The 20778-nt window shown below is 45.9% G+C and overlaps 1 protein-coding gene across 1 annotated transcript; it reads left to right on the top strand.

Annotated features, from left to right (window-relative positions):
* Positions 1-591: 591 nt before the first annotated feature.
* Positions 592-19159, top strand: LOC137429745 (protein FAM200C-like). Its single transcript, XM_078770843.1, has 2 exons — positions 592-768; positions 17390-19159. Exons 1-2 carry the CDS (start codon positions 592-594, stop codon positions 19157-19159), a joined length of 1947 nt encoding a protein of 648 aa, XP_078626969.1.
* Positions 19160-20778: the final 1619 nt, after the last annotated feature.

The raw sequence follows: 20778 nt of genomic DNA, 5'->3' as shown, positions 1-20778 counted from the left end.
ACCGAACCAAAATGTTCCAGTGGTATTAGAGAACTTTTGGTCGTCTTCCATCAGCAAAACTGCTTTCCAGGTATTCTATGTTGAGTGGCTCACCACCAATTATCAAGGCACCAAACCGCTATACCTTGGTATATCACCACAGTCATGGTTGGTGTCAGCTGGGTGTGCTTCTCCATTCCCTCGGCTCAACTGCACACACGAGGAAGCTGATGACAGGATGATGTTTCATGTGCAGGACATTCTAAGTCACCGGTCAGGACCTACATCCTTGACGCTGTCATCAGGTGACACAGATGTCTTTGTGTGCCTGTTATACCACATCACAGTCAATTGGAGAGATATTGGCCTCCAAGAGCTCTGGCTCGTCCGCAACTCAGGAGTGAAAAATCAATATTACCACTCCATGATATCTGCACAGCGCTGGGAGACGAGCTCACAAAGCGTCTCCCAGCACTCCATGCGCTGACTGGGTGCGATACAACCAGCAAGATATCAACTAAACTTGCAGCTCTGAACGCTGTCTGCAAACTAGGGAATTCCTCTCTGATCCTGAATTTCGACTGCCCACAGCTAACAGAAAGCACAATAGAGATGGCGGAGACATTCTTGGTCAAGTGTCTCAAACCATCAACAGACCTGGAGATATTTGACGACCTGCGTGTCGCTGCATTTGATAGCAATGCCCTCAAGATGGACTTTGAGAGAACCGCTTGCACGTCAACTAATGCAAGAAAACATATCCCAAAGAGGCTATTACCAACAGCAACTGTGGGTCCAAGCCCCATTTAGAGACGCCACCTTGATTATGAATGCCGAGTCTTATGGTTTTGTAAGAAGGGGCAGTTTATTAGTCCCTGAGATTGTGATCTCAAAACCCGAAGGCCTGCCAGATCCCTGTAGGTGTGGCAAGTGTGCTCGTAAGAATGGGTGTCCATGCAGGGTAGCTGATTTCAAGTGTTGCAAGTACTGCAAATGCAAAGGAGGTGATTGTTGTAAAAACCCTATCACTGAATGAACACTGCTCATCATCCTCATAACTGGACTCTGTTGTGTTACTCTTCATGTTCCTGTTCCCGACCCTGGTTTATGTGACACATAAACAGTACTATTGTGGTGTTCAAAGTTGTATTGTTGGCTGTTGGGCAAATTCCCTGCTGATCTTTGAAACATTAAGCTCTCTCGGTACTGCTGCCTACTAAAGTAATGTTTTTTTTTTGTTTTTTTTCATTTTAAGTTAACATTCCATTGATAATAGTATGATTGAAAATACAATTTCTTTACAATAATCAAATGCTCGCTTTCTTTACTATGATATGGCAATTCCAGTATGTAGGTAGTTGTATGGTAATAAGTTGACCTAACGCTTTTTAGTCATTTTCTCGTAGAAAACCCATTTGGAAATATATGACCTTCTAAACATGGCCATTCTGAACATTTTAAGCACCTCAGAAAATCTGTAGCTCCAACGGTATAGAAGATAGAGCTATGTCGGAAATAGCACTTCCTATGAAAAAGGGCGTGGTCATTTCTAAAAGGGCGTGGTCATTTTCGGGCTTTTCGCCCCGGATAGAGATTTTGGCACACATCCCAGGTTGTTCCTGGGGGTGATATTAGCCTATAACAGTTGAGTTATCCTCTCCTAAATTATTTGCATACATATGTTAGTCAGGTCCTGGACTAAAACCACCAAATCGATTAACTCAAAACGTTACATGTGTCATTGACTTGGCATGGCAATTAAAAGATGATCACGAAAACATCATTGGTCACATGGTGTGGCAGCCATATTGGATTGAAGGAAAATATGAAATAATGATATCTCTGAAACTGCTTACCCTATCGATGCAAATTTTTATAAATATAATCTAGCACCATTGCTGCATATACTTTGAAAATGATGATGCCATAGGTAACGTGGTTTAGCAGCCATCTTGGATAGAAAAACTAACCTTATCCGATCAACACGAAACTTCACAAATGTGATCCCCTACCCATACATATGCAGAGTGCAGATTTTTTTTGCTCTAGTTTAAGGTGATATGTCACGTGGTGTGGCAGCCATATTAGCTTGAAAGCCACTATTTAAAAAAAATCCCCTCTCTGCAACTGCTTCACCGATCGATGTGAAACCTGTCATGGCTGGTGAAAATGTGATACTTGAAAACGGCTGAAGGGATTTAAAATCAAACTTGTTTCGTTTTAGGACCGTGAACGAGGGCATCTACCCGTTGTGGGACTATGCGGAGGCATATTGGCGACACAGTCACATTGTTCTAGTTTGTGCCTGTTGTTTGTGTCCTTTGTGACATCCTTAAAAGCAGTAAGTTTCCTTTCTTCTTTTAAAAAAACCCCAAATTTGTATACATAGTACTAGTAGACTGAACGGATCAGGACGCAACAAGACAAAAGGAACAGCAGTGGGGGGAAGCACGAACAGCAAAGCCGAAGGCCAAGACGGGGAGGCAGACAAACAATGGGTGTGGGGAGGAATGGGGGGAAGGACAGGAAGCATGGGTTTGACAAGATGGATACAGAAGGGAACTCTCAGGAGGGAAAACTGGAAATTTGGAAGGAGGAGGGATTGGGGTGAGGTGTTGTTAACGAGGATATAAAAGATCATGTTTTTGGATTGGGGATGACCTGAGATGGTGGTGAACAGCTAGCTGTATTGAAGACCTAAAGGGAAGAATGAGGATGAAGATAATGTGACAGTTGTATCAACAGGTGGGAGGGCCGAAGAACAAATGCACGGAGGTGAGCAGTGATCCTAGATTTAGGTAGTTTCACCAGAAATTGGTTCATGGTGGACCGAGTGTACCCTGTAGAAGCCTGGAGGGGAGACCAAGCACGAAAAAATCAGAAGAGGGTGCAAGACTAGAAAGGAGGTGGTGGAAGACAGACCACCGACCTGTCTGCCATGGCAAAGTGATAGGCCCATGGATGCCCTTTGGCATGGGAGATTCCAATAGACTTGAAGCCCTTGGTTTCCATGGCGTCAAGCTGAGAAAGATGCGAGGCAAGGGAGCCATCCCAGAGAGGAGAGAAGTACTCCATGAAGCTGCGAATGAAAGCTTTGTAAGTGGATAGGAGTTCAGGTGTGCCGCGGGAGGACTTTGTGTGGTGGAGGACGCCCAGTCGGCGTCTGGCTTTGGAGGCCAACTTTGAAATGTGGTTTGCCCAATGAAGATCATGGCTGAGAGTGAGACCCAGAAGTTTGAATGACTGAACTTCCTTTGTTTGGAATGATTTTCAATTTTATTTGACAGCCAGACAGACAGACAGACAGACAGACTAAATAAATTATCTCACTCCTTTTTCCCCATGTGCGATCAGGACAAATTCAGAGCCAAAGTACGACTAAACTACAGGTTTGTTTTCCGATTCGTGTTCACAATATAACACTCAATTGAAATTAGGTTGTTCCACGATCATAAACTGACATTTAAAGACAGCAGGACAGATAAAAGTGAACGTTCTGTCGGGGAACCCAAACGCACTTTTTTTTTCTGAAAACCATAAGGAAAATCATTAATCATGATCTAATTTGAAGGGAAATTTATTTGAAATTTTTAGCCAATTGCAAAGTGTCGAAAGAATCCCTAGAGTGTTGATTTTGGATTTTGCCAGTGACGTCACATGATTAACTCACCTTGATCCAATAGACCTTATCTTGCACTTCACACTGCAATCCACAGTACACACTCTACACCCCACAGTCTTCAATCCACAGTCTACAATCCACAGTACACTCTCTACACCCCACAGTCTACAATCCACAGTGTACACTCCACACTCTACTCCCCACAGTCTACAATCCACAACACACACTCCACACACAACAGTCTACAATCCACAATACACACTCTACACACCACAGTCTACAATCCACAATGCACACTCTACACACCACTGTCTACAATCCACACTGTACACCCCACAGTCTACACCCCACAGTCTACACTCCACAGTCTACAGTCCACACTTCACAGTCTACACTCCACAGTCCACACTCCACAGTCTACACTCCACACTCCACAGTTTACACTCCACCGTTAACACTTCACAGTCTACACTCCACAGTCTACACTCCACAGTCTACACTCCACGGTCTAAACCCCACAGTCTACACCCCACAGTCTACACCCACAGTCTACAATCCACAGTACACACTCTACACCCCACAGTCTACAATCCACACTCTGCACCCCACAGTCTACACTCCACAGTCTACACTCAACACTCCACACCCACAGTCTACAATCCACACTTTACACTCCACAGTTGACACACTGCACTCCACAGTCTACACCCCACATTCTACCACTCCATACTCCACAGTCTACAAACCACACTCTATAGTCCACAGTCCATACTCCACAATCCACATTCTACACTCCACACTCTACACCCTACAGTCTACAATCCACATTATACAATCCACAATCTACACTCCACAGTTCATACTCCACAGTCTATAATCCACACTCTACACGGCACAGTCTACAATCTACACTCCACACTCCACAGTCTACAATCCGCAGTACACACTCTACAGCCCACAGTCTACAATCCACAGTCTACACTCCACAGTCTACAATCCACAGTCTACAATCCACAGTCTACAATCCGCAGTACACACTCTACAGCCCACAGTCTACAATCCACACAATGCACCCTACAGTCTACACTCCACAGTCTACACTCCACAGTCTACAATCCACAGTCTACACTCCACAGTCTACAACCCAGTCTATACTCCACACTCTACACCCACAGTCTACAATCCACACTCTACAATCCACAGTGTACACTCCACACTCTACACACCACACTCTACACTCCACACTCTACACTCTACACTCCACGCTCTACACCCCACAGTCTACAATCCGCAGTACACACTCTACAGCCCACAGTCTACAATCCACACTATGCGCCCTACAGTCTACACTCCACAGTCTACAATCCACACTCTACACCCCACAGTCAACACCCCACAGTCTACACCCCACAGTCTACACCCCACAGTCTACAACCCACAGGCTACACCCCCACAGTTTACATTCCACAGTCTACACTCCACAGTCTACACTCCACAGTCTACACTCCACAGTCTACACTCCACAGTCTACACTCTACACCCCACAGTCTCCACCCCAAAGTCTACAATCCACAGTACATACTCTACACCCCACAGTCTACAATCCACACTCTACATCCCACAGTCTACACCCCACAGTCCACACCCCACAGTCTATAATCCACACTCTACACTCCACAGTTGACATGCTACACTCCACAGTCAACACCCCACATTCTACCACTCCATACTCCACAGTCTACAAACCACACTCTATACTCCACAGTCTATACTCCACAGTCTATACTCCACAGTCCACAATCCACATTCTACACTCCACACTCTACACCCCACAATCTACAATCCACATTATACAATCCACACTCTACACTCCACAGTCCACACTCCACAGTCCATAATCCACACTCTACACTCTACAGTCTACACCACACAGTCTACAATCTACACTCTACAACCACAGTCTACAATCCACACTCTACACTCCACACTCTACACTTCACACTCTACACTTCACACTCTACACCCTACATTCTAAAATCTGCAGTACACACTCTACAGCCCACAGTCTACAATCCACACTATGCACCATACAGTCTACACTCCACAGTCTACACTCCAGTCTATACTCCACACTCTACACCCACAGTGTACACTCCACACTCTACACCCGACAGTCTACACCCCACAGTCTACACTCCACAGTCTACACTCAACACTCTACAATCCACAGTGTACACTCCACAGTCTACACTCCACAATCCAGTCTATACTCTACAGTCTACACTCCACAGTCTACAATTCACAATCTACAATCCATAGTCTACAATCCATAGTCTATGCTCCACACTCTACACCCACAGTCTATACTCCACACTCTACAATCCACAGTGTACACTCCACCCCCAACAGTCTACACTCCACACTCTACAATCTTCATTCCACACCCTACAATCCACAGTCTACACGCTACACTCCACAGTCTACATCCCACATTTTACCACTCCACAGTCTACATACAATCCATAGTCTATGCTCCACACTCTACACTCCACAGTCTACACTCCACAGTCTACAATCCAGTCTACACTCCACACCCACAGTCTACACTCCACACTCCACAGTCTACACTCCACAGTCTACACTCCACACCCACAGTCTACACTCCACAGTCTACACTCCACAGTCTACACTCCACAGTCTACACTCCACACTCTACAATCCACACTCCACAGTCTACACTGCACAGTCTACACTCCACAGTCTACACTCTACACTCCACAGTCTACACTCCACATTCTACACCCCCACAGTCTACACTCCACAGTCTACAATCCAGTCTACAATCCACACCCACAGTCTACACTACACAGTCTACACTCCACACCCACAGTCTACACTCCACACCCACAGTCTACACTCCACACTCCACACTCCATGCTCTACACTCCACACTCTACACGCCACACTCTACACTCCATACTCTACACTCTACACTCCATACCCTACACGCTACACTCTACAATCCACACTCTACAATGCACAGTCTACACTCCACACTCTACACTCCACACTCTACAATCCACACTCTACAATGCACAGTCTACACTCCACACTCCACAGTCTACACTCCACAGTCTACACTCCACACGCACAGTCTACACTCCACAGTCTACACTCCACAGTCTACAATCCACACTCCACACCCACAGTCTACACTCCACACCCACAGTCTACACTCCACAGTCTACACTCCACAGTCTACACTCCACAGTCTACACTCCACACTCCACAGTCTACACTCCACAGTCTACACTCCACAGTCCACACTCTACACTCCACAGTCTACACTCCACAGTCTACACTCCACACTCTACACCCCACAGTCTACACTCCACAGTCTACAATCCAGTCTACAATCCACACCCACAGTCTACACTACACAATCTACACTCCACACCCACAGTATACACTCCACACCCACAGTCTACAATCCACACTCCACACTCCACGCTCTACACTCCACACTCCACACTCCACACTCCACACTATACACTCTACACTCCACACTCTACACTCCACACTCCATACTCTACACTCCACACTCTACACTCCACACTCTACACTCTACACTCCACACTCCACACTCCACACTCTACAATCCACACTCTACAATGCACAGTCTACACTCCACACTCCACAGTCTACCCTCCACAGTCTACACTCCACACCCACAGTCTACACTCCACAGTCTACACTCCACAGTCTACACTCCACACCCACAGTCTACACTGCACACTCCACACTCCACAGTCTACAATCCACGCTCCACACTCCACACCCACAGTCTACACTCCACACTCCACAGTCTACAATCCAGTCTACACTCCACACTCTACACCCCACAGTCTACAATCCACAGTCTACAATCCACAGTCTACAATCCACAGTCCTTTTTTTTTTACCGTCCGTGCATGTGTGCAGGGCGTGCGTGTGTGCGTGCGTGCGGGCGTGTGTGCGTGCGTGCGTGCGGGCATGCGTGCGTGCGTGCGTAAGCGAAGGACCGCATTCGAATTTGGTGTGTGGGTGCAACCCACGTCAAAATCCAAGATGGCCGCCGACATGTATGTCTGATGCCATGTATGTCTGAACCTTGTGAGCGGAATATCTTGAAAAATAAGCGAAGTACCAACTTCTAATCTGGTGTGTGGGTGTATCTCGCCATAAGGAAGAAAGCTATTGAAAATTGGGTCGCCATGTCAAAATCCAAGATGGCCGCCGCCATGTATGTCTGAACCTTGTGAGATGAATATCTTGAAAAATAAGCGAAGTACCAACTTCTAATTTGGTGTGTGGGTGTATCTCGGCATAAGGACGAACGCTATTGAAAATTGGGTCGCCACGTCAAAGTCCAAGATGGCCGCCACCATATATATGTCTGAAACTTGTGAGCGAAATATCTCGAAAAATAAGCGAAGTACCGACGTCTAATCTGGTGTGTGGGTGTATCTAGGCACAAGGAAGAACGCTGTTTAAAATCAGGCCGCCATGTCAAAAGCCAAGATGGCCGCCGCCACGTCAAAAGCCAAGATGGCCACCGCCACGTCAAAAGCCAAGATGGCCGCCGCCACATCAAAAGCCAAGATGGCCGCCGCCACGTCAAAAGCCAAGATGGCCGCCGCCACGTCAAAAGCCAAGATGGCCGCCACCACATCAAAAGCCAAGATGGCCACCGCCACGTCAAAAGCCAAGATGGCTGCCGCCACGTCAAAAGCCAAGATGGCCGCCGCCACGTCAAAAGCCAAGATGGCCGCCACCATTTATGTCTGAAACTTGTGAGATGAATATCTTGAAAAATAAGCAAAGTACCAACTTCTAATTTGGTGTGTGGGTGTATCTCGGCATAAGGAAGAACGCTATTGAAAATTGGGTCGCCACGTCAAAATCCAAGATGGCCGCCTCCATGTATGTCTGACCCTTGTGAGCGAAATATCATATCATAGCATGTTTTCTGCGTGTTCCACTTTGTCAACTCACATCACTTCCCCGACGGGGGACCTAGGCGTAACGCTTGTTTTTTTTTGTATGTAGAAGGCTCCAGGCACAGACTATGTCGTCCTCATCGAGGACAGGCCTAAGTAAAAGAGCTGCATTGATAGAAAAGTAAAGAAGGAGAGAATAGTCTAAGAGTTTTTGAGAAAGCAGAAAATCTGCGTTTTGAAAAGGGGAAGGTCGTAAGTGTTCGGAAAGACATGGGAAGGTAAAGAGTTCCAGAGTTTGGCAGTGGAGGGGAAGAAACAAGCATCATAACGGCCCACCCTTGAGTTGCCAATGGCCACACAATAATCATGCGATGTAGTGGCTTGTCGAGTATTCCATGGTCTCGCTAATGGCGGAGGTAGGCTACACAGGCAGCAAGTTCTTGGGAGCAGAAACCGAAGTAATATCTGTAGAAAAGAGAAAGAGCCAACTTTGCCAAACAACCAACAACCACAGTCTACAATCCACACTGTACAATCCATCGTCTTCACTCTATACACTCCACAGTGTACACACCTCACTCTACAGTCTACACTCGACTTATAAATTTATTACTCTCGACACACTATTACTATTAGTATTACCTTTTAATAAGATTCCACACTCCTCCAAACTTCCATTTCCCATCACATAATCTATGTACATCTTGTAGCCGTCAATTCGTGTCCTCCAGACACCTCCAGTTTGATTCCACGTATTAAACCTGCCATGTTTCACTTACGGTTACTGTGTCTGTGTCATACCCTGATATATACTCGAGTTTGAAGCTCTTCCATTTCATTATTCAACGTCCTGCTCTTCCCTTCCTTTAATTATTATTTTCTGCCTAGACGTCCCGAACAAAGTCTGCTCGAGAATCGAACCCGCTTCCTCCTGTTTCACCTTGTCGGACAAAAGAATATCGGACAGCGTAGACGCCGTACAGCATCGTCAAGGTATCATATCCTGTGCCGCACAGATCTCCATTGATGTTTTACACTCCGACACCGTGCCTCACCTTGGCCGCTTGAGGGCCCTCTCACTTCAATGTAAAATTCGGATACAGACTTCGGAGGACAAAGTTTACTTCATATGTCGATTTAAATCGTCACAATGTCGGACAAATCCCCGATAATTGGGAACAGTTTTCTTATGTAATTCCTCACCGTCAATTCCTCTCTTCGTTCTCTGAAGAAAATCAATGTAATTTTAAAATACTTTTCCTTTTTTTCTTCGAGAATGATTGTTTCATTACATATTGGAGCTTGTTTACGTGTTTTAACAAATCAAGATAATCGACAAATGAAATTACGCGAATGTATTAAGTACAGTCGTTTCGGTTGTGACGTCATTTCTTTCCCGCTCTTTTCTTCGGCACAACCCGTGAGGGTCTTTCTGATCGTGTTTGGTTGGTGTTTCACAAATACTTTGAAAACTCGTTTTGCTTTAAGTTTAACTCGTTTGGACGACCGTTGACCGTAGTCTTTCACTCGGAAGAAACATTGAGAAAGAAGGAGCTGCGAAGCGTTTCAGGTTCGAATTTATCGATTTCTGAGGGATTCACGATGCCACCTGAACGGTTATCTTTCCAAACAATTACAAATTGTATCGGATATTCAACAAGTAGTCTTGCTTTTAATTCCAAAAGCACTTTAAGTTTTAGAACTCTATTTGTGTGGCTCGTTGGCATTGCCGGATTAACCATTAGGCAGACAAGGCCTTAGGGGCAGCCAAATATTCGGGCCACAAAAATGTCCCTTTTGTGCATTGAAAGTGATTTGCTCCGAGGACTGGACTTCAGTTCCGTAATTGAAGAGTTTGCAGTTGTAAACGCGCGCAAGGTTACAATCTAAGGTCTAGTAAACTGTAAAGCAAAGTGCCAAATCTGTGCGTTTTGTCATGCATATATTCATACACTGCAAATTGTATAGACTAAACTAGTTTGAAAGTAGTTTCTTTTCACATAAACTATTTGTCTTTTTTTGTATTAAATATTTTGTTCATGAATCAGGTCATCTTTTGTCTGGGGTCCATTTCCATGAGCCCGAGATCTAATTTAAATTGTTCAGGCCATTCTCTAAAATTTCAAAATGTGCCTTAGGGCCAGCCGAGGCTTAATCCGGCACTGCTTATTGGTGGATATGATACTGGCAGACATGCTTGTCCGGGTTGTCGCGTTTGTCACGGGGTTCATCGGCGAAGATGTATCCCATTCCCCCCCATTTCCCCCATCCTCCTCCTCTTCTTCTCCTGCCTTCCTCTTCTCTCCCCTTCCATTCCCCCTTCTCCTCCCCCATCCTCCTTCCCCCGACCACCTGCCACCGTCCTTCTCTCCCCCCCCCCCCCCCACTCCTTCCTCTTCTCCTCCCTCTCCCACTCCTCTCCACCTCCCTCTCCCACTCCTCTCCACCTACCTCTCCCACTCCTCTCCACCTCCCTCTCCCACTCCTCTCCACCTACCTCTCCCACTCCTCTCCACCTCCCTCTCCCACTCCTCTCCACCTCCCTCTCCCACTCCTCTCCACCTCCCTCTCCCACTCCTCTCCACCTACCTCTCCCACTCCTCTCCACCTATCTCTCCCACTCCTCTTCACCTCCCTCTCCCACTCCTCTCCACCTCCCTCTCCCACTCCTCTCCACCTACCTCTCCCACTCCTCTCCACCTCCCTCTCCCACTCCTCTCCACCTCCCTCTCCCACTCCTCTCCACCTACCTCTCCCACTCCTCTCCACCTCCCTCTCCCACTCCTCTCCACCTCCCTCTCCCACTCCTCTCCACCTTCCTCTCCCACTCCTCTCCACCTCTTCCTCTCATCCTCCACCTCTCCTCCCCCGTCCTCCTTCCCCGTCCTCCTCCCCCCTATCCTTTCTCTTCTCCTCCCTCTCCCACTCCTCTCCACCTCCCTCCCCCACTCCTCTCCACCTCCCTCTCCCACTCCTCTCCACCTCCCTCTCCCAGTCCTCTCCACCTCTTCCTCCCATCCTCCACCTCTCCTCCACCTTACCTCCCCAATCCTTGCTTCCCCTCACTCCTTCCTCCCACTCTCTTCCCCTCTTCACTTCCTCTTTCTCCTCCTCATTACACATTGTTGGGTTGCGTTACACACGTGGCTCACAATTATTAGCCTGTTACTAATACAATTGGATAACTCTACTTACAATTGTAAGCAGAAATGCTATTGTTTTGTTTCTTACTGATGTGTGCATAGTCCATCATACTATAAAACCTTATATATCGACATTCTAGGATATTTCTTATCACAAGTGGCTGCTGTTTCGTGCATGTTGTATATGGTTGGATAAACTAATTAATTCGCCGAAATTTAACTTTATCTGTATTTGCAAACTTGGTTGTGTGTGTGTGTGTACATACATATATCTGTATATGTACAGTCGGACCCCGACATTCGCAGTCCCAACATTTGCGGATTCCGCATATTTACGGTTGATAAATTGCGACCTGCTTCTACATTCGTGGCCCTGTGTCCCATGTATTTGTGGTTTTTCGCAGGCATAAATGTTTTTGTTCCATGAGCCACGAACATAATATGATTCTAAAACATATCTTCCAGCAGCCATGCACAAAGCAGCTGGACGTACGCAAAAAAAAACATATCTTCCGGCGAGCATGACCTGCTTCCACATTCGTGGCTGTGTGCTTCACGTTTTCATGACTTTGTGCAGTCACATACTTATATTTTAGCTGTGCTATAAGCAAGCTTTGTGGGATGTCCCACCATTCACACGATAAACATGGCTTGGTGGGATGTCCCACCATTCACACTATAAACATGGCTTTGTGGGATGTCCCACCATTCACACTATAAACATGGCTTAGTAGGATGTCCCACCATTCACACTATAAACATGGCTTGGTAGGATGTCCCACCATTCACACAATAAGCATGGCTCCGTGGGATGTCCCACCATTCACACTATAGACATGGCTCCGTGGGATGTCCCACCATTCACACTATAAACGTAGCTTTGTGGGATGTCCCACCATTCACACTATAAACGTAGCTTTGTGGGATGTCCCACCATTCACACTATAAACATGGCTTCGTGGGATGTCCCACCATTCACACTATAAATATAGCTTCTTGGGATGTCCCACCATTCACACTATAAACATGGCTTGGTGGGATGTTCCACCATTCACACTATAAACATGGCTTCGTGGGATGTCCCACGTTTCACACTATAAACATGGCTTCGTGGGATGTCCCACCATTCACACTATTAACATGGCTTCATGGGATGTCCCACCATTCACACTATAAACATGGCTTCGTGAGATGTCCCACCATTCACACTATAAACATGGCTTTGTGGGATGTCCCACCATTCACACTATAAACATGGCTTCGTGGGATGTCCCACCATTCACACTATAAACATGGCTTCGGGGGATGTCCCTCCATTCACACTATAAACATGGCTTCGTGGGATGTCCCACCTATCACACAATAAACATGGCTTGGTGGGATGTCCCACCATTCACACTATAAACGTGGCTCCGTGGGATGTCCCACCATTCACACTATAAACGTAGCTTTGTGGGATGTCCCACCATTCACACTATAAACATGGCTTCGTGGGATGTCCCACCATTCACACTATAAACATGGCTTCGTGGGATGTCCCACCATTCACACTATAAACATGGCTTCGTGGGATGTCCCACCCTTCACACTATAAACATGGCTTGGTGGGAAGTCCCACCATTCACACTATAAACATGGCTCCGTGGGATGTCCCACCATTCACACTATAAACATAGCTTTGTGGGATGTCCCACCATTCACACTATCAACATGGCTTGGTGGGAAGTCCCACCATTCACACTATAAACATGGCTCCATGGGATGTCCCACTATTCACACTATAAACGTATCTTTGTGGGATGTCCCACCATTCACACTATAAACATGGCTTCGTGGGATGTCCCACCATTCACACTATAAACATAGCTTCGTGGGACGTCCCACCATTCACACAATAAACATAGCTTTGTGGTATGTCCCACCATTTACACTATAAACATGGCTTCGTGGGATGTCCCACCATTCATACAATAAACATAGCTTCGTGGGATGTCGCACCATTCACACTATAAACATGGCTTTGTGGGATGTCCCACCATTCACACTATAAACATAGCTTTGTGGGATGTCCCACCATTCACACTATAAACATAGCTTTGTGGGATGTCCCACTATTCACACTATAAACATAACTTTGTGGGATGTCCCACCATTCACACTATAAAATAGCTTCGTGGGATGTGCCACCATTCACACTATGAACATAGCTTTACTGGATGTCCCACCATTCACACTGTAAACATGGCTTCGTGGGATGTCCCACCATTCACACTATGAACATAGCTTTACTGGATGTCCCACCATTCACACTGTAAACATGGCTTTACTGGATGTCCCACCATTCACACTGTAAACATGGCTTTTCTGGATGTCCCACCATTCACACTATAAACATGGCTTCGCTGGATGTCCCACCATTCACACTATATCCACAAATAAATGTCGGCTGGTGCAGCCTCGCTCTGCTCATGGCAGGGCGTGGAAACCAGTACAATGGATGTTCCACTCAAACTGGTTGTTAGTCACCGCTAACGCATGCTTCTGCCTCTCATTTTATAAATTTAGCTGTGTTTATGTTAAAATTACTATAGCTGTAAACTTTGAAATATAGAGCTTGTGAACTAATTTTTGATTTACTTGAGTTAGCTGTCTGCAGAATGCAACAACAATACACTTCATCAGTATATAAAGGCCTCTTACAATACACTTTGTCAATATACTCATATAAAGCTGATATGTATTTATTATCCTTGAGCTTTTTGAAAAAAATGGGGGATATTGTAATCGGCTCCGTCTATCTGTCTAAATATCCATCTATCTGTCTAAATATCCGTCTATCTGTCTACAAAACTGTCTAAATATCAGTCTACAAAACTGTCTAAATATCCTGCTATCTCCGAAGCGGTTGTGCAGAAATTCACCAAATTGGTAGTTAAACCACCACGTGCAAGAGGGTGTAAGAGCAGTATCATTTGGGCCCTGTATCCCTACATAGTTGTGGGATGTTTCTACATTCGTGGCTGTTTTTGGGACTACATTTGAAAATTCATGTGAAGGAAATAAAAAATTGTATTTCAAAATAAATGTGTTTTGTGTAAATGTGTAAATGTTGTGTGTAATTGTGTAAATGTGTAAATAAATGTGTAAATGCTCCAAGCCTGGTGTTGGCTTAGCGGTTAGGGTTCCGGCTTGGGATCCTAGGATCCTGGGTTCGAATCCCGGTCGATCGCTGAATTAACGCCAGGGGGGTTGACTCAGCCTGTCATCTTTCTAGTCAGGGCCCTCAGCGATATTTTGGTTCAAATTCTTCCAAAAGCATCAAATTTGGCGCAGATGTTGCCCATGCCATACTCTTTCGATTTTTGACGGGCGCCAAGGGCGGTATGATCCAGGGACCATACCGGTCCATCCCACCATGTCACCTGACCTATGACATCATAATTAGGATATGCATCCAATCACATGGCGTACTATAAGTGGTCAAAGTTCAAAATGAATCGATCGAAAAATGAAGGCAGGGATCCATTTTTAAGGTTTTCATAAAATCCAATATGGCCGCCAGGTCACATGACCTATGACGTCATATTTATGACATGTATACAATCATGTATACATGAACCCGGATCATGATCGCACAAAAATTAAACACAAGCATATGGCATACAGTTCATAAAACATCAAAATCCGTACCTTTGTAATTGGACTGATGAACTGCATATGCCTGAAAATTAGGAAATAGACATGTAAATATTTCCTCTAATTGTCAAAAATAAGGTCAGAGTTCGATTACCCAACCCAGAAACATAAAATGGTGAGCCTCACGTAAATCTTGACAAAAAACTAAAAAACCGACATGTTTGACTCAAAAATGACCTTTAAGATGACCTTGAGGGTTGACCTTGACCTCAAATCATCAAAATAACATCATAATTGGATTCCTCGACCTCGAAAACCCCTGAAAAGTGGTATCATACATGATTCCAACCCTTTTGGTTATTTAACTGATTTTCCTCCAATCCGGGTGGCGGCCATTTAGTATTTCGCCAATATGGGGCCCCCGGGGGGGGGGGGGGCGCTCGTCTTGGCGCCCGTCAAAAATCGAAAGAGTATGGCATGGGCAACATCTGGGCCAAATTTGGTGCTTTTGCAAGAATTTGAACCAAACGGCCCCAAAATATCCCTAAGGGCCCTGACTATTCCGAGGTCGGCAAATTGAGTACCAGCTTGCTGGGATGAATGATCCCGGTGTGTACCCCGGTTTAGAATAGGTACACCGTACCCCTGCGCATCGTAAGAGTGTGACCAAGGGTTGGCGTCAGGAAGGGCATCCGGCCATAAAAACATTGCCTCAAACAGGGAACCATGATTGTCATGGGGCCCGCAAGGCTAACCCCCGCTCTAGCGGGGAAAATGGCCTTAAAACGATCATTCATTCATTCATTCATTTCAAAATAAATGTATTCATGATATTGAAGTACATAACATGCATTTTTATTATTTTTATTTATTACTGATTTAGTTTTCTTTTTTGCAGACAGAACACTTGAGTGACCATGTGGAACTGGCCAGGTGAAAACTCCAAGATTGGGGGAATTTCGTCGTTCGGGTGAAATACCAAAAAAATGCAATTACGGGCACATTTTAAAACATTTTTTTGATGAAACTTCGTATATGCAATCAACATTGGGAGACGTATTGAAATGGGTAACAGATTTTTAGGATTTGACCCCAGGTTCATGCCCCAGGGGGTGTGACTTATGGGTCACAGAGGTCATCTTACTATAATTCACCAAATGTTTGTCTGTGTGTCTGTCCGTCTGTTCCCAGGTACCGCAAAAACGGCTGAACCGATCGCAACAAAATTTTGGGTGGGTAATCCTGGGACCCCCTGGAGTAAAATTGGCTGTATTGTTTTTCCAATTTTTTCCCCAATTTTTCCAATTTCCAGTTTTTTTAATTTTCCAGTTTTTCCAAACATGATGGAATAATATTTACCGATATGAACAGTGATGTGGCTTTTATTGAAATTCTACAAATACTGTTTCGATTTTGATGATTTGCATGTGATATGATTTAACGGATGTTTATATAAATCGTTTAAAATAAAAAAGCCTTCAATTTCTGAAATTTGACTTTTCATTTGGGCCTCCCAATTGAAGCCCCGCCCGTAGGGGCGGGTACCATTGCTAGTATGTCTAGTGAATGAAAGAAGTTCTGATCCTTCCTTGTACTGCTAAAGAGTATGACTGACCTTAATGGGTGGAGCTACATTAAAGTATGGAGTTCAGCTGATGAAACTTTGAGCTTTATGATGTCTTAGGGCAGCGTTTCTCAACCGGGGGCCCGTGGCCCCCCTTGGGGGGCCACGGGCCTTCGACCGGGGGGCCACGAGCGGACGCCAAAAAACTGCGATTCAGAATGCAGAAGCTTGTAATGTACAATTAAGGTGACGAGTCTCCGGTCATAGTGTCAAAGTGAAAAGGGTAGATGAGTTTAACCTTCTCTAAAAAAGGGTAGATGAGTTTCTCTCCATCTCTTTCTGCTTCTTTACATCTCTACTTCCTTTCTTCTCCTTCCCTCCAGAGCACTTTTCTGAACCTAATTTTCAACCTTACTGTATTACCGTTACAAAAGTAATTAATTCGTATTTGCAATTTTTTTCTCAGATGTCGAAGGCTCGAAAATGGAATGACAGCTATGTCAAGTTTGGATTCACGAATGTCAGTCGAGATGGCGTGGACTGCACGCAATGTCTGCACTGCTCGGTCGTGATGTCAAATGCGTCACTACGTCCTTCCAAACTTTCAAACCATCGCGACAAGATGCATCCCGGAAGGAAGGAAGATAATATCGACGCTCTGTCTGCGAAACGATCACGATATGACCCTGAAGCGACACTTCCCAAATTTGGATTCCGGCCAGAAGAAAAACCTGCTCTTCAATCCAGCTACGAAGTGGCATACCGAATTGCAAAGTGCAAGAAGCCGCACACTATTGCTGAGGACCTTATCAAGCCATGTACAGAGAAAATGGTGGAATTGATGATCGGACCAGAGGCGAAAAAGAAGATCCAGCAAGTTTCGCTCTCTAATGACATGATCCGACGACGGATTGACGACATGGCTGCTGATGTGTGCCGTCAAGTTTGCTCCGAAATCAAACAAAGCACGCTCCAGGCTAGCCTTCAATTAGACGAGTCTACCGACACCGCCCTGGAGAGCCAGTTGATCGCCTTCGCTCGCTACGAGAGAAAGGGAAAGATGAAGGAAGAGGTCTTGTTCTGCAATACCCTACCAACCACAACGACAGCGGCAGATATCAAAGCTATTGTGGACTCTTTTTTTGAAGCTGACGGACTCGGTTGGCAGAATTTCAAGCACATTTGTACTGATGGTGCCCCAGCGATGGTCGGCGTCAGAGGAGGGTTCGTCACGCTTGTGAAGAACGAATGGCCCCATGTGACGTCCTCCCACTGTTCGCTACACCGATACGCTCTTGCGTCAAAGACTCTTCCGATTCGTTTGCTGGAAGTCATGGACGTCGCGGTCAAAGTGATCAACTTCATTCGTGCAAAGGCCAAAAATCATCGGCTCTTCCAACTCCTGGCCAACGAAATGGGAGCGGAACATGTTGGACTTCTGTTCCACACCAAAGTCCGTTGGCTATCGAGGGGGAAATGCCTCTCTCGGCTGTATGAACTCCGGGTTGAGGTGGAAATCTTCCTGCGAGACAACGAAAACAACCTCCATGTCCACTTCGACAATGAAGAGTTCGTCATGATGCTCGCCTACCTGGCCGATATATTCGGCCGACTCAACGAAATGAACCAGTCCTTGCAAGGCCGTGATGTGACAGTCAGTGACGTTCAAGACAAGCTTGCCGGACTGTCTGCTAGAATGGAAGTCTGGCAGGCACGAATCAAGGCCGGGTCCACTGCCTCGTTTCCTTTCTTGGACGAGCACCTGCAGACGCAGAGGATTGAGCTTCCCGTCAGCATCAAAGATTGCATCACTAGACATCTCGACAATCTCTCTGCTGAGTTCAAATCGTATTTCGACGATGCACCGTTGGATGTTCCGTGGCACAAAGACCCGTTCAACGCCAAAATTGAACCTACTGAAGACGAAGCAGAGGAGCTGGCAGAGTTGAAGGTTTCAAAAGCAATGAAGCTGGTCTTCAGTAACAAAGAAGACCTCTCCACCTTCTGGTTGTCTGTTCAGGATGCGTATCCACTACTCAGCAAGAAGGCATCCGTAATGCTCATTCAATTCGCCACAACATATCTTTGCGAATCTGGATTTTCTGACCTTGCGACCATTAAAACGAAGTCCAGAAACCGTCTTGACGTTGGGAACGATATTCGCCTTGCTGTGTCCAAGACGGAGCCGGACATAAGAGGCCTCGTCAGACAAGCCCAACAGCAAGTGTCTCATTGATTGTATTGCTTAGAAAAATGTTTACTTTGATTTATCTTTTAAGACTGAGTAAATAAATTTCATAAAACGAAATCTGCATCTTTTATTGAAGGGCAGGGGGCCACGAATGTTAAGTGACTCGGTAGGGGGGCCATGGGCCATCAAAGGTTGAGAAACGCTGTCTTAGGGCAAGGATTCTCAAACTCAGGGTCACGACCCAAACTTGGAAAAACTTCCTCAAAATCCTGGTTTTCGAGGGGGTTTTCATGTCGAAAGCGGTTTCTCCAACAATTTTTATTGTAGGTATCGGCACCAAGTAGGTCCCGATACCATTTGGCTCGCAAGGCGAATGTGATTTCAATTTTTGGGTCGTGAACAAAAAAGGTTTGGGAAGCACTGTCTTAGGGGAAGTGGAAGTTGATTTGGGGCACCCAGATTCCAGGTTTGACTATCGTTTAAGTTGAGTACCATGCATTGCAGTGAAAAGTACATGAAGAAACACACACACACACACACACACACACACACACAAATATATATATGTATACAGTGAAACCTTGACTTACGAGTGCACCAACTTACGAGTTTTCCGAGATACGAGCCGTCGCTCGGTCGAATTTTTGCTTTGTGATGCGAGCCGAGATCTGAGTTACGAGCTTACGCCACCCGCCACTAGGTGGCCCAACGAGCGTTCAGGTCACGTGGTTATCTTGCCGTGCAAGCATCTCTGCCGTATATCGCTGCTGCTTTGTTTTCGCATTTTTGTTATTTTGGAAAATTTCTTAGTTTTAACCATGGGTCCTAAGAAATTGAGTGCCAAGGGCAGTGCTGAGAAGAAGAAAAGGCTGATGTGCTTGGATATAAACACGCAATCGTCGAAAAACATGAGCGAGGTGTGCGTGTTGTCGACTTGGCGAGGCAGTACGATCGTAGTACTTCTACGATATGTACGATTTTGAAGCAGAAGGAGTCGATAAAGGCTATAACGCCAGCCAAGGGCGTTACGATTATTTCAAAGCTCCGGACCTCTGTCCATGAAGAGATGGAGAAGTTGTTGTTTGTGTGGTTGACGGAGAAGCAGCTCGCAGGAGATACCGTGACCGAGAGCATCATCTGTGAGAAGGCACGAGACATTTACAGGGAATTGGTGCAGCAGACGGCGGGAACATCAACGGACGAGGCATCGGAAGAGTCATTCAAAGCCAGTCGGGGATGGTTTGATAATTTTAAGAAGAGGACCGGCATTCACTCCGTCGTCAGGCATGGTGAGGCAGCAAGCTCGGATGTGAAGGCAGCTGAAGATTTTATTATAACTTTTGCCGAACTGATAGAAGCCGAAGGATACATCCCCCAGCAAATCTTCAACTGTGACGAGACAGGGCTCTTCTGGAAAAAGATGCCGAGGAGGACGTATATAACGGCAGAGGAGAAGAGCATGCCAGGCCACAACTTGTTCAGAGTGCCGGCGATAGCTCGCCTTCTCTTTGTGGAAGACACGGTGAGATCCTTAACATCCAACAACTAATGGGACGCAAACGGGGCGCCCAGTTTAGCGGTACACACATTGATGAATCACCCTGCCTGTGAAACACCGACATGACAGGTTATAGCTGGGTCGGGATTCAAACCCAGGCTGGACA

The sequence above is a fragment of the Myxine glutinosa genome, chromosome 1 (genome assembly GCF_964187855.1).
Source record: "Myxine glutinosa chromosome 1, kmMyxGlut1.1, whole genome shotgun sequence".
In the NCBI taxonomy this organism is placed as follows: Eukaryota; Metazoa; Chordata; class Myxini; order Myxiniformes; family Myxinidae; genus Myxine; species Myxine glutinosa.
This window is presented reverse-complemented; position numbering and strand designations above follow the sequence as displayed.